Source organism: Sclerotinia sclerotiorum, genomic scaffold (genome assembly GCF_000146945.2).
Source record: "Sclerotinia sclerotiorum 1980 UF-70 scaffold_19 genomic scaffold, whole genome shotgun sequence".
NCBI classification, from domain to species: Eukaryota; Fungi; Ascomycota; class Leotiomycetes; order Helotiales; family Sclerotiniaceae; genus Sclerotinia; species Sclerotinia sclerotiorum.
Genome location: NW_001820817.1, coordinates 224,662 through 236,702, shown reverse-complemented (window position 1 = coordinate 236,702; position 12,041 = coordinate 224,662). Strand labels below are relative to the sequence as shown.

The window sequence follows — 12,041 nt, the reverse complement described above, 5'->3', positions numbered from 1 at the left end:
GATCGATCTAAACTCGCTGAGAACAATTTTGGTAAAACAGTGCGATCCAGTGCTCCGACTCCACGTAAACTCATCGTAGCAATATCTTGAAAAAATTATATCGAACCATTTAAAATTTCTTCCAATACATTCTCACAAAAGTGTTGTCTGATCATAAATAATATCACAATCATGACATGAAACATTGAGTATCAGCCAAGAAAAAAAAAGATGCCATACCCCACAATACCATCTGTGCGCTAACACCATAAAACACAGATACATACTTTGATTCAAAGCGTCCCGAACATATCAAATCAACAAATCAACATCTTTGATGGTCTAAAGGTCATTTACACATTGTGTAGATTGTGTTTAAAGAAAGTTATCTTGTCACTTTTCGAACCTTCGTAAGTAAAAATTTGAATGCCTGACAAGCGGTCCTGAAAGCGGGCAACACCGCCCCCGGCGCAGACGAACTCCCAACGAACATCCTCAAGGAAGCCTGGCCCCTTATTGAAGCCCACGTCATCAAACTATATCTCGTATGCCTAAGAACCGGCTACCACCCAAAATCTTTCAGAAGCGCGATCTTAGCAATCATCCCTAAACCCAACAAGGCCGATCTTTCGTCCCCAAGATCCTATAGACCCATTGCCTTGCTCTCATGCCTGGACAAGGGGCTCGAACGTGTCATTGCCAGGCAGATGTCATGGACAGCCGTCTCCCACAAAGTACTAGCCACCCACCAGTTCGGGACCCTCCCCCTCCGGTCAGTTGTAGACCTCACGACCTGCCTCACGCACGATGTGGAACAATCTCTCAATACCAACGAATCAGCCTCACTCCTAACGCTAGATGTCAAAGGAGCCTTCGACGCCGTCCTCCCCGGGCGACTAATACGCAGACTCCGAGAACAAGGATAGCCTTACAACCTCGTCAAGTGGCTCTCCTCTTTTGCAACAGGAAGATCTGTTCAGGTCCGACTGGACGGAGTCACGGGCCCGAAAACAAGCATCGAGTGCGGGCTCCCTCAAGGCTCCCCCATCTCGCCGATCCTCTTCATGCTCTACATCGCCCCAATCTTCAGAATGGGGGAAGACACGGTCAAATTCGGTTATGCAGACGATGTAGCCATCCTGGCGGCCTCGAAGTCCTTGACCGACAACGTCAAACGAATCACATCGAGAGTGGACGAAATTCTAAAATGGGGCACCTCAGAGGGCATCACCTTCGAACCCGGTAAATCTGAACTGATTCACTTCTCAAAGCACAAAATAGATCAAGACCCCAATACAACCCCAACGGTCAATATAGGAAACCTGATTATTAAGGAACTCAACAACGGGAGGCCATACCTCAGATGGCTCGGCATCCTCTTTGACAAAAAGCTGTCATTTAAATGGCATGTGAGAGAACTCGTAGCGAAGGCGATGACAGTAGCCAAAGCCCTCAAATCCCTTGGAAACTCGATGAGAGGAGTCCCTGCCAACCTACTCAGACAAGCAGCCGAAGTCTGCGTACTCAAGAAGGCGTACTACGGGGCCGAAACATGGTGGCCTGGCAGAACCCGCCCGGGCAAAGAACACCGCACCAACAACGGTGTCGACAATCACATCAACCTCTTAGCCAAAGTGATGCTTGAATGTGCAAGAGCAATCCTACCAGTGTGGAGGACCACCAACACAGCGACCCTCTACCGAGAATCAGGCCTCAGACCTCCCGAGATCGAGCTGGACAATATCGCTCTGACAGCCACAGTCAGGACAAGGAGGCTAGACCCATACCACCCCCTTGCGTGGAGATCAGAATGGATCCAAGAGAACCCAAACTCTTTCAAGTCTCGATACGCTAGACGCATCGCATCCCTCCGACCATCGGAGCAGATCAACCCCCTGGCGGCCCCCAAGTGGACAGAATCCGAGACAAGAGAAGAGGTTCTGGACCGTATACACGGCCCCAAAAATCGAACTAAAAGCACAACAGCGGTTGACTTTAACAATTTCTACAACCTACTCCCCCGAGACGACATCGTGATCTTCTCAGACGGATCGAAACAGGCAAACGGCAGCACGGGATATGGTTTCGTTGAATATCAAAACAACTACAAAATCTGCGAAGGAAGCTTTGCATTGGAAAAGATGAAAGAAGTCTACAATACAAAGGCAATAGCAGCACTCGAGGGCCTTAGAGCAGCTATAGTCTCGATCGAAGCAAGAATAGCAACGGATATATGGATATGTCTCGACAACATCGAAGTGGCGACTAGACTCCTCTCAAACTCTATAGGATCCTCCCAGAAGATCTTCACATCCTTTCGGCAATTAGCGTCAAGCTGGCTCAACGGTACAGTACGCATCCGATGGGTCCCCGGACACAAAGATATAGCGGGAAACGAAGCTGCAAATAAGGTAATCAAGGCAAACGCAGCCCTTCCACAACCTAAAGGAGCCTACTCTTATACAGGACTCAGAAGAGAGACTAAAGACCATAGATAAAAGGCAATCAACAATCTATAATCAACAATGATCCCTCAATTCTACAAAGATCTGGAGATACACACATCCCCTAAAGACCTCAAGGAACTAGCCCTACCCAGGAGCTTCCTGGATCGTTTGTTAGCCATCCGGACAGGGCATGGCGACTTTGCAATCTATTATGAACGATTCCATTATTAGGACGCCCACATTTGGTGCAAATGTGGAGCCTGCAAGTCCCTATTACACTTTTTCTTCTGCTATATTGCCAAGAGGAAACACTCTAGACCGAAAGGCAGACCAGTCAACCTCATACCCCTCCTCTGCGGTACGCACGAAGGAGCTGAGACACTCTTAGAGTGGACTAAACGAAACGACTTCTTCACGGAGATATGCCCTCGTCACCTCCCCCTCCCCCTCCCTGAAGATGATAGACACAACCATATACCCTCTGCGGATGAGGACAACCACGCAGGCTAACAGATTGCCAGATACAGACACTATTTCCTTTGTATACTTTTCAGTCTATAATTTTTTAAAAAAGAAATCCAAATGTGGGAGCACTAAGAAGGTCACGGGGTTTAGGCGGACCGGCTGCGGCTTGGCAGACTTTCGTATTATGTAATCTTCCCACTAAGGGGAAGCTTTGTGTTGGGTTTCTTGGAACCAGAAAGAGCATGAGATTGAATTGATTGATCCTCTAGCTAAGCAGTTAAGCTGCGAGTATATATTCAAAAAAAATGAAGGAATAAGGTTAGGTATTCAGCCTTCGAAATTAAAGTGCTTTGAAATCAAAATATTGAAAGCAAACAAACAGTATACCAAAAAGGAAAGAATGAATTAAAAGTTGAGTTTTGTTTGCTCCTTATATGCATCATGCAATATATATGCATATGCTGCCAAGATCCCAGGAGGTCAACACATCCTGTCAATTTAGTAGCTACAAAGCTGGCTACAGAAAAGGAGAATCAAGATGTAGTTGCAACCCCTCAAAGAAAGCAATTAAAACCTACTCAACTCGAAAAGATCAAAAATTCAATTCAGAAAGACTTCGATCCTCTCACTTTAGAAGGAATCCATCACTTCTACTTTCCTCCTTGGAAGATAGAAGTTCCATATAAAGTCAATATCAGCAAATTAGGAAAAGAAGAAGCTATGATAATCCACAATCTGGCTTTCAAATATAGATGCAAAAATACCATTATAATATACATCGATGCCTCATTTACTTTAAAGAGAATAGGGATTGGGATTGGGATAATAATCATTTTATCAAATAGCCGAATTTCACATCAAAAGATTATCAATATAGATATGAATCAGCTTATTTATAATAATGAACTTCTAGAAGTTACTAAAGCGATCGAATATACAAATTCAATAATCTAACCAGAAAACAAGTTTAAGATATACTCAGATAATCAAATAGGATTATTCTGGTTGAAAACTCCTTTTGATTTATCTGATCAATCATACCAAATCAAAGCTATAAAAGCTATAGAAGTTATTCAAAATAAAGAAGCCGAAATCTCTCTCAATTGGATCCTTGGACATACATCTGTATAAGGAAATGAGCTAGCTGATTTTCTTGCAAAAGAAGCGATCAAAATACCATCATCATCTTACAAAACCAATCATACCTTTATTGGAATAGATATAAAAAGAATGAAATTAGAGAACTGAATAGTCATCTTTAATACCAACAATTTTCATCAATTATCGTCAATATATTCAAGAAACTACCCCTGGAAGATCAGCTCAAAAATCAAAGTTCCAGGAAACATCAAAAGAAATATAATCTGTACTTTGTTCCAATTCAAAATTGGACACAGATACTTCAAATCTTATTTGAAACGATTCAGAACCTTCTTTAATAACAATTATAAATATAAAAGAAAAGAATCTCTTGATTATCTTCTATTCAATTGTTCTATATATAAAACAATAAGGAAAATCTTTAATAAAGATAATCTTATAATTCGATCTATTAAAAAATATCTGCTTTATATTAAAGCAAGAATCATCAAGACCCTTAAATTTATCGAGACGACGAGAATAGCCACCAGATCATGGCATCTCAATAGAATGCATGAAGAAGAAAAGGGAGAAGATGGAGAAGAAGGGGGTGGACCAGAAGTTTGTGATTGAATTGATCAATTATGGTCAATTTTGTCAATTTAGTCAATTTGATCAATTTGGTCAATCTGATCAATTCGGTCTATCCATCTGGTCAATTCATTCTCAATCGTGAGATTTTACCACCCCAATTTGAATTTTACTTATTTCATTTGTCATTTTCCTTATTATATACGAAGAGTATCTGTAAGGCGGGCATGGTTCCCTAGGATTAGTTTTCACTTCCCCCATTCAAACATTAGAAGATTGAGGCTCTCAATCTCCCCAACCTGTTTTAGCTACGGTCGAATAAGGCCAGCTATCCTCCATTTATTATTGTTAGAAGCTTACAAAGCTCCTAGCCATCTTAGATAGTCATAGACTCAGTGTAGACATTAATTTAATCAATCAAACATACATAATTGCAGATGAGAGCCAGATCGCCTAGCAGAGGAGTTTGATGGTCACAAGTCTGTGATAAAGAGAAGTGTGGCTTGCCTTATTTGATAAGGGGCACTTCGGCAACTGCGCCAAAGCTAGGCCATTGTCACGATTCACCATTAGGATTGATGGTGTTACGATGGTAGCAAACTGATTAATTAGGAGAGCTTAGGCCGTGTGCAAACACGATCAGATTTCATCGAATTAGTATGTGATCTTGGTCACCTGAAGATCGTATGCGCACGCACCATCAGAAATCGCGTGATAAGGAGTCTTGAGGAGCCAGAAAGCTCCTAGGGGCCCCCTTTATTGTTCAGTATATAGTCAGAGTAGTTTCATAGTTTAGGAGCTTCGTGCTCAACTTAGTTATCAATTAGTTTACCTACATTCTACTTGATCTAGTAACGACTTCACTTCCAAGTGAAGACTAGTGATAAAGCCTTAACCCACAACTACCAATCAGACGAAACCTCAGGCAGCCGCTGCCTCCGGTACAGTATCGTTACTGTTGGTACGAGAAGGATACGGAAGACGTAGCACCCACGGATTACGTAGGTCCTGTATGTCTAATTGTATTCTGTCTAAAGAGCTAGCTACATATTGAAAGTAGTAAGTCTTATATAGACTTACTAAAAGAGCTAGTCTCTTTCGCGTTCGCTTAGTTCTTTATTACAGTAGTAATTGAATTGAAGTCATTCACTTCGTTCACACAGTTACAGCCATTCCGGTATAGCCACTGCTCACCTGTTGAAACCCTTCGATTTCAAAATAGAAACAGAGTATTAAACCTAAGCTAATTCAACAATAAAGAATAGCGAAAAGTACATCTATATTATTATCTAGAATTTTATACTAAAGGAAGAAGAGAAGAAGAAAAGAAAGGAAAAGAGAAATCCATATATAATAAACTTCCAATAGATCTTGAGGTATGATAAACAAAATAGAAAATCCTAGGAGATTTGTATAAATTTCCAACAAGATTACTTTTTGAGCTTCGCCGAGTATTGCATCTGGATCGCCGGGGAGTCCGGTGTGGGAGGGCGTTATTGATCTCCTCACAACTATATCCTTTCAATTCGTTAAAATATACAGTAATTCTATGCTCCTTTTCCACAAGTAATCCATTCCATTTTTTGTGAATTATGATGCAGAGTACTTGTAGTAGTACAATATGCAATCAATCCTTCAATTGCAAGCAAGGTAGTTTTGCTATCAAATACTTTAGGATACAAAATGTTGGAAAGTTCAGGTCGAACGACAGGCGGAATCGGAACTTCAGACTCGGAGTTTTCGCTTGATTGGGACGGTTTCAATAGGTTCTCGAAATGATTCTCTCTGACTTTCCTTAAACCATGTTTCCTTATATAAGTCTTTCGCCTCTCAATGCTACGTCGAATAATGGCAAGCTTAGCTCGGGTACTCTCTTTTTGACTGGGTAGATCTCGAAGTTCTCGTTTCAACCTCTTTCTAGATGCAAGCAGATCTTGTATGTCTTTATCTTGGTCGTAATACTCTTTTTTTGATCAGCTGAAAGCTTCACCGGGGCTGTAGGGTCTCGTTTAGAACGCATATTTAATGTCTCGGTTCTTTCTGAGCGCGGTTGTTGCATTCGATAAATATTCCCAGTGTCAATATTCACCTTCCGAGACTGATAATATTTCTGAAAAATTTTATCTGATGGGCCACTATAGCCCATAAGTTGCTTTATACGAGAGTTATCAATTTTGTCTGGAAGTTAATTAGTACATTTCGCTATATAGATATATTGAAAAACTTACTATCATGAAGAGCATTGCTCATTCCACACCGAATACAGTAAAATGTAAAATGCTGTCTAGATCCCGCCGCTGCAACGACACGTTGAGCATCCGCGGTCACAGAAATGCTGGAAATCGCGAGAGTAGAGGAAAGTTTTCGATTATTTGGCCCTTCCATCCTTCGAAACAAAGGTGTGTGCATTTTGCTTTGTTTGAAGGTGATTGGGATCTCCATTGTGTTTGACGTCTCCCTCTCAAATATTTGAGAAGGTGTAGAATAATGTTCCAATGCATCATCCATGAATACAAGTGCCAAAATCCAAGAAACAACACAAGTACCTGGAACATCCCTCAACAAATATGATTGCTCGATGCTGTTATCATGTTAGAACAAAACTTTTAGAAAACATTCCCTATAATCTCACTATTTATTCTTCTTTCCCCTTTCGTTTTTCCTGTTGTCAAATTTGATTTCCAATCTGAATCGAGGGCTTGAGCTCGAGCCTTGTGCTGGAAGGAGAAAAAGATTGAGATCCTGTAGATATTGATTATTATTCTGTACTATTATAGATACTTTTGTAGTATAATTACCCCATAGCACAGCGCGATATTACCTTCACGATAAGAGTCTGATCTAGTGATTGCACCAATTCGTTCTCCATCGTCTGCAATCAACATGAAGATACATCCCAGTTGCATTCGATAGCGATTACAGCGATATTCATGTTCGTCCTGCACCGTCAAGTAAAGAATCATGATCTCGATATCGATCCAGTCGGTACACTCTTTATCATACTCAGCATCTTCGAGACCTAGCTCCTTTGCCAAATCTGTTGATACATACTATTGAGGTTAGTTGTATAAATTGTAAATCAGATTAACAATACTTACATATCGAGCAAGATCAAGAACAGTATCAGGAATTTTATAATGATAAACTGCATCATACATACATCCAAACCTTCCTACTTTATATAAAAGAGTTTTGATAGAAAGCTTTTCATTGAGTCTCCCTTTGGCATTGCTAGCATGCCACATAAGGAATGTCTCGATAGTTTCAAGATCGGGAAAGGCATTAGGTATAATATCCTGTTGGAAACTAAGCAAAAGTTAGTATGTTTGTGATATTATCTGAAGTATCTTACTTGCCTTTCCCAAAGTTTTCGTAAACCAGTATACAAAACTTTCGTAGGGGTTGTAAGAGGCCTTCCTTGAAAAGGCATCTCAACTTTTTGTGAATTTGCTAACTTTCGAGTCTCGCGATATGCTAACAGATTATTCATTGTTCAAGCTTGACAAGAGATTGATGACGGAAAGATATTGATAGCGGAAAGAGATTGATGGAGGAAAGAGAGAAAATGACAAGATGATATATATACTTAGAATGCTTAACATTGTACCGTTCTCATGGAAGTATTCCAAGTGGGTATGGGTGCTAGGAATAGAAGAATTCCAGGTAGCTGCTAAGAATTTCACCGCTTTCGTTTTCGTGAGAATCATTTTCGTGAGAATCAACGTTGGGAATAGCTTCAGAATGATTCCATCTCGATTTCGAAGTAAAACAAGTAACAAAAAGGGAATACATCTGTAACATTCAAGAAATACAATTAATGGAATCATCCTTTGGAAAACAGAAAATATGAAATCGTAAATCCAATGTACTGGTATTGTTTTACAGCAATCTGTATTGTAGAAGATGGATACTGAAATCGAAAATCGAAAATCGAAAATCCAAAATTCAAAATTCGGTTTTACGAAAGTTGAATGTTTAAAGACGGAAAATTTCAGGCACGAATTTTGGAAATGAATGGTACGTAAAAGCGGCACAATGATGAGTATATAGATTTTGAAAACAGCTAACCGTCAACCGAAAATCTTTGATGGTCTAACGGTCATGATTTCCGCTTGTCACTAATCAGACAAAGCGCGGGAGACCGGGGTTCGACTCCCCGTCAGAGAGTTCTATCTGAGAGTTCATGAATTTCATGATCTTGAACCTTTTGTCTTTTTTTGTTGAAGAATTTTATTTTTGAAGAGGAGGTGGTAGGTGAGTGAGGTTGGGTTGTGGGAGGAATTTTTGCTTCCGGTGGTCTGTGGTGGTGGGGTACGTGAAAAATCCATTCTTACCTGCTAGGAATTTAGTGTTGGTTGGTTATAAAAGAGGGTACGCGATTGAATTGATAGGGTTATTGTTTTAAATTCAAGACTCTTTTCTTACAGTCCTTGATTAACTCTATGAATCATTGATAAAAACCCTGTGCCGAGTCGTGGTGTGTGTGCACCTTACCCCTTCATTTCTTCGCTTACATATTTTGTGTGAGTTCAACTACATTATTGATGCCAGTCAAACAGAACTTCTCTGACGGGGAGTCGAACCTCGGTTTATGACAAGCGGAAATCATGACATGATTTCCGCTTGTCAATTGAACTAGCTAGCTCTAAATGTGAGGATTATTTTAGTGCAGTTTCGCTTATCACACTATCATACATTTAATATAGTATCATAATGAATAGTTAATACTAAACTTTAACATCAAATTGACAAGCTGAAAACTTGTATACACCACAAGAGTTTATGTTTTGCTCACTATCGGCATTCAATCTAGACGGTCCAGTAAGTAACCAAGTGAAGAAAAAAATACAAAAGTATCTTGTATTCTTCTTACTAGTGTACCATGTTTTACAAATTTACGCGTCGTTCGTATCCTTTCAAAGGCTCGTCTTTTTTAATTTAAATTTTTTTTTTTTTTTTTTGCGTTTTGGTTTTCAATTTGTTTATTGTCTTTTTGTTTTCTTTGATTTGCGTATTCATTTCAGAATGACCAAACGGCTCACCAGGCTTCATTCAACGGTTATTATTTCACTGGCTATGATAATGGACGGATTCTCAAATATGAAGTATTTACCAATCAATTTAATTCATAGCTAAATGAGATCGACACAATCTAGAGAAATTGTTCCATTTACGCCATTGAAACCACAGGGCAGCCCAAATCAGATTCCAAACATCAGGGCCGTGAAAATCAACGGTCATTAGCGATCTGGTCTGGTTGAGCTTCAATGAGACTACCAATACCAACAGCAAAGTAGAGTCCTGACCACCATTCTTCCATGACCAAAGCTGCGATTGCACGTGAATACGCGTAGCTGAAACCATCTTCATGTCCGGATCCCATGATCTCAGCACAGTGGGTACAATAATGCTGGTCCATATAGTTTAGGAAGGTGGATTCGTCTATCCGCCCGGTGCGAAGGAGAAGTGGAACGATGATTTGGTAATTGACTACGGATGCTGGGAGCAGTCCGGATTGGACTGCTTCGCATACTGTTATGTGGAGCAAGATCGAGCCTCTGTGTTCGGTGTCATTGATGCGGACTTGATAAGAGTAGGCTCGACGGGGAACAGCAATCGTCTTAGCGTCAGGTAACTCCATCGGTGTAAAATCCGAACTGTAGCAGTCTGCGAGTTCAGCAATCTTGTAAAGGTCTAGTGACTGCAAAGCTGAGCAGGTATCGTAAGCCAGGGAGTAGTAACGCCACACATCGTGGCGATGGGCACAGAGCGACCATATACAGGCCGAGAGGATAAACACGCATCCGGTGTGTCGCTCTTCAGAAAGAAAGCTGGCATTTATCATCCATACAGTCCGCTCGTAGCATTTTGTCAGGTCTTCCATGGCCAGTGATCCACGGGTAAGGGCAAAGACAGATGAATTGCACTCTTGGTAGCGTAAGTCAGGACCAAGGTCAATCCAGTCATTGACCAAGCCGGCCAACATCATATCATCGCGGCCAGCAGCTCCAGGGGCAAACGACAAATAGTGCGCAAAGCCCGCCGAGTCTAGAGCCTTGAAATCACGCCAGATATCCCGATCCTTATGAACCCAGACGGTACGTCCATCAGTATTCTTGTTGCAGAATTCATCTTCATGTCTGCGCTTGAGATCAAAAAAGGCCATGGAACAGAGCATATGTGATCTTCGAATCTGCAGTTCCTCTGGCAAATTTGGCATATCCCAAATTGCTGCCACTTGCTTCCCTAAAGGCGACAGAGACTTGCTACCAGTGACCTTGTCCACGTTGTATTCGAAAAAGAAAGAGTAGAGTAGAATGGAAAGATAGTCTTGGCGCCAATCATCAAAGTCGTGCATCAGTGGAGCCATCCACCAGGAACCCATGAAGATGGGATATTTCGCGACACCGGTCAATCCAAACCCATCTATTGCCTCGCTATAGTCGGGAGAGACACAAGAAACGACATTGGATTTAGTACAGCGGGTACCATTGGCTCCGGCGCTGGCTCTTTGAAGCATGATTCCAACGGCATCGTCTGGCACAATCACAACTGGCTGAGTCCAAACTTTCTTGCTATGTTTGTCCTTGTTTTGTGGTAAATAGGAGTCATCCCTTTGTTGAATAATGCCTTGCAATATCTCCAGTGCGTTCGAAGTCATTTGAGCTAATTCCATTGAATAAGCATCAAATGGTCCGCTTGGTTCCTTGATATCGAGCAGTCTGCTGTGCTCGAGTTCTGGTCGAAAGTTCTGCCAGGCATCCCCGCCTTGATATTGTTCGGGCATGTGCTTATCCGCCCCCTGTAGCTTTTCTTTGATCGCGGAAATGTGGTTTGCCAAGGGAGAGTTCTCAACAATCTTACGAGCCCACAGTATATCTAGTGGTGCCTTGGATGTCCCTCCATTGAAAGCGGAATGTACTCGTACCGCCACATCAGAGAGAATCTCCTCATGTTCTGTGATTTGGCCATTACTGTCTATATCTGAAAACGTCTTGATAAGCAAACTGTAACAATTCATACCAACATGGGGTACTTGGGAAAATAGAGAAAAAGCTTCGCAGCTTGACACATGAGAAACAAGAAACGTACCCGTTCCACTAGCCATCTGGTGTCTAGTTGGTATAGTTGATCTGTCCACTTGAAGTTCAGACATATTCGCTAGAAAATAAAGTATAAATCAAGAAAGTCGGTTTGTCTGTACAAGCAAAACTGGAATATCAACAGACAACATGAAGAACCTATACATATAAATACTCGCAGAGAAGACGGGATAGACTCGATATCTCGTATCGAGGGCTGACTGCAGTCTATTCTACCTTACGACATTGCACAGTAGTGTTCTCCATCTTACAGCATTTCCCGCTCTCTGTAGCATTGCATATATGAGGATATCTAATAAAACCTGCAAGCTTTGGCACTAGCTGAAAATGTACCGTTGTAACGGTAATATTTCAACAACAACCTATAGTATTTTCA

General features: G+C 41.3%; 3 protein-coding genes and 1 non-coding gene across 4 annotated transcripts; 2 read left to right on the top strand and 2 right to left on the bottom strand.

Annotated features, from left to right (window-relative positions):
• Positions 1-1,070: 1,070 nt before the first annotated feature.
• On the top strand, positions 1,071-2,477 carry SS1G_12126 (hypothetical protein; the record flags this gene model as incomplete). The annotated part of the gene is made up of 2 exons (XM_001587047.1): positions 1,071-1,221; positions 1,261-2,477. 2 exons carry the CDS (start codon positions 1,071-1,073, stop codon positions 2,475-2,477), a joined length of 1,368 nt encoding a protein of 455 aa, XP_001587097.1.
• A 3,632-nt stretch (positions 2,478-6,109) lies between these two features.
• SS1G_12125 (predicted protein) lies at positions 6,110-8,052 on the bottom strand (the record flags this gene model as incomplete). The annotated part of the gene is made up of 6 exons (XM_001587046.1): positions 6,110-6,525; positions 6,791-7,143; positions 7,195-7,304; positions 7,361-7,612; positions 7,661-7,858; positions 7,915-8,052. 6 exons carry the CDS (start codon positions 8,050-8,052, stop codon positions 6,110-6,112), a joined length of 1,467 nt encoding a protein of 488 aa, XP_001587096.1.
• Positions 8,053-8,643: 591 nt separating this feature from the next.
• Positions 8,644-8,729, top strand: SS1G_14677. Its single transcript has one exon. It is a non-coding gene; the product is annotated as a tRNA-Asp (tRNA).
• A 1,063-nt stretch (positions 8,730-9,792) lies between these two features.
• On the bottom strand, positions 9,793-11,670 carry SS1G_12124 (predicted protein; the record flags this gene model as incomplete). The annotated part of the gene is made up of 3 exons (XM_001587045.1): positions 9,793-10,263; positions 10,414-11,540; positions 11,655-11,670. 3 exons carry the CDS (start codon positions 11,668-11,670, stop codon positions 9,793-9,795), a joined length of 1,614 nt encoding a protein of 537 aa, XP_001587095.1.
• Positions 11,671-12,041: the final 371 nt, after the last annotated feature.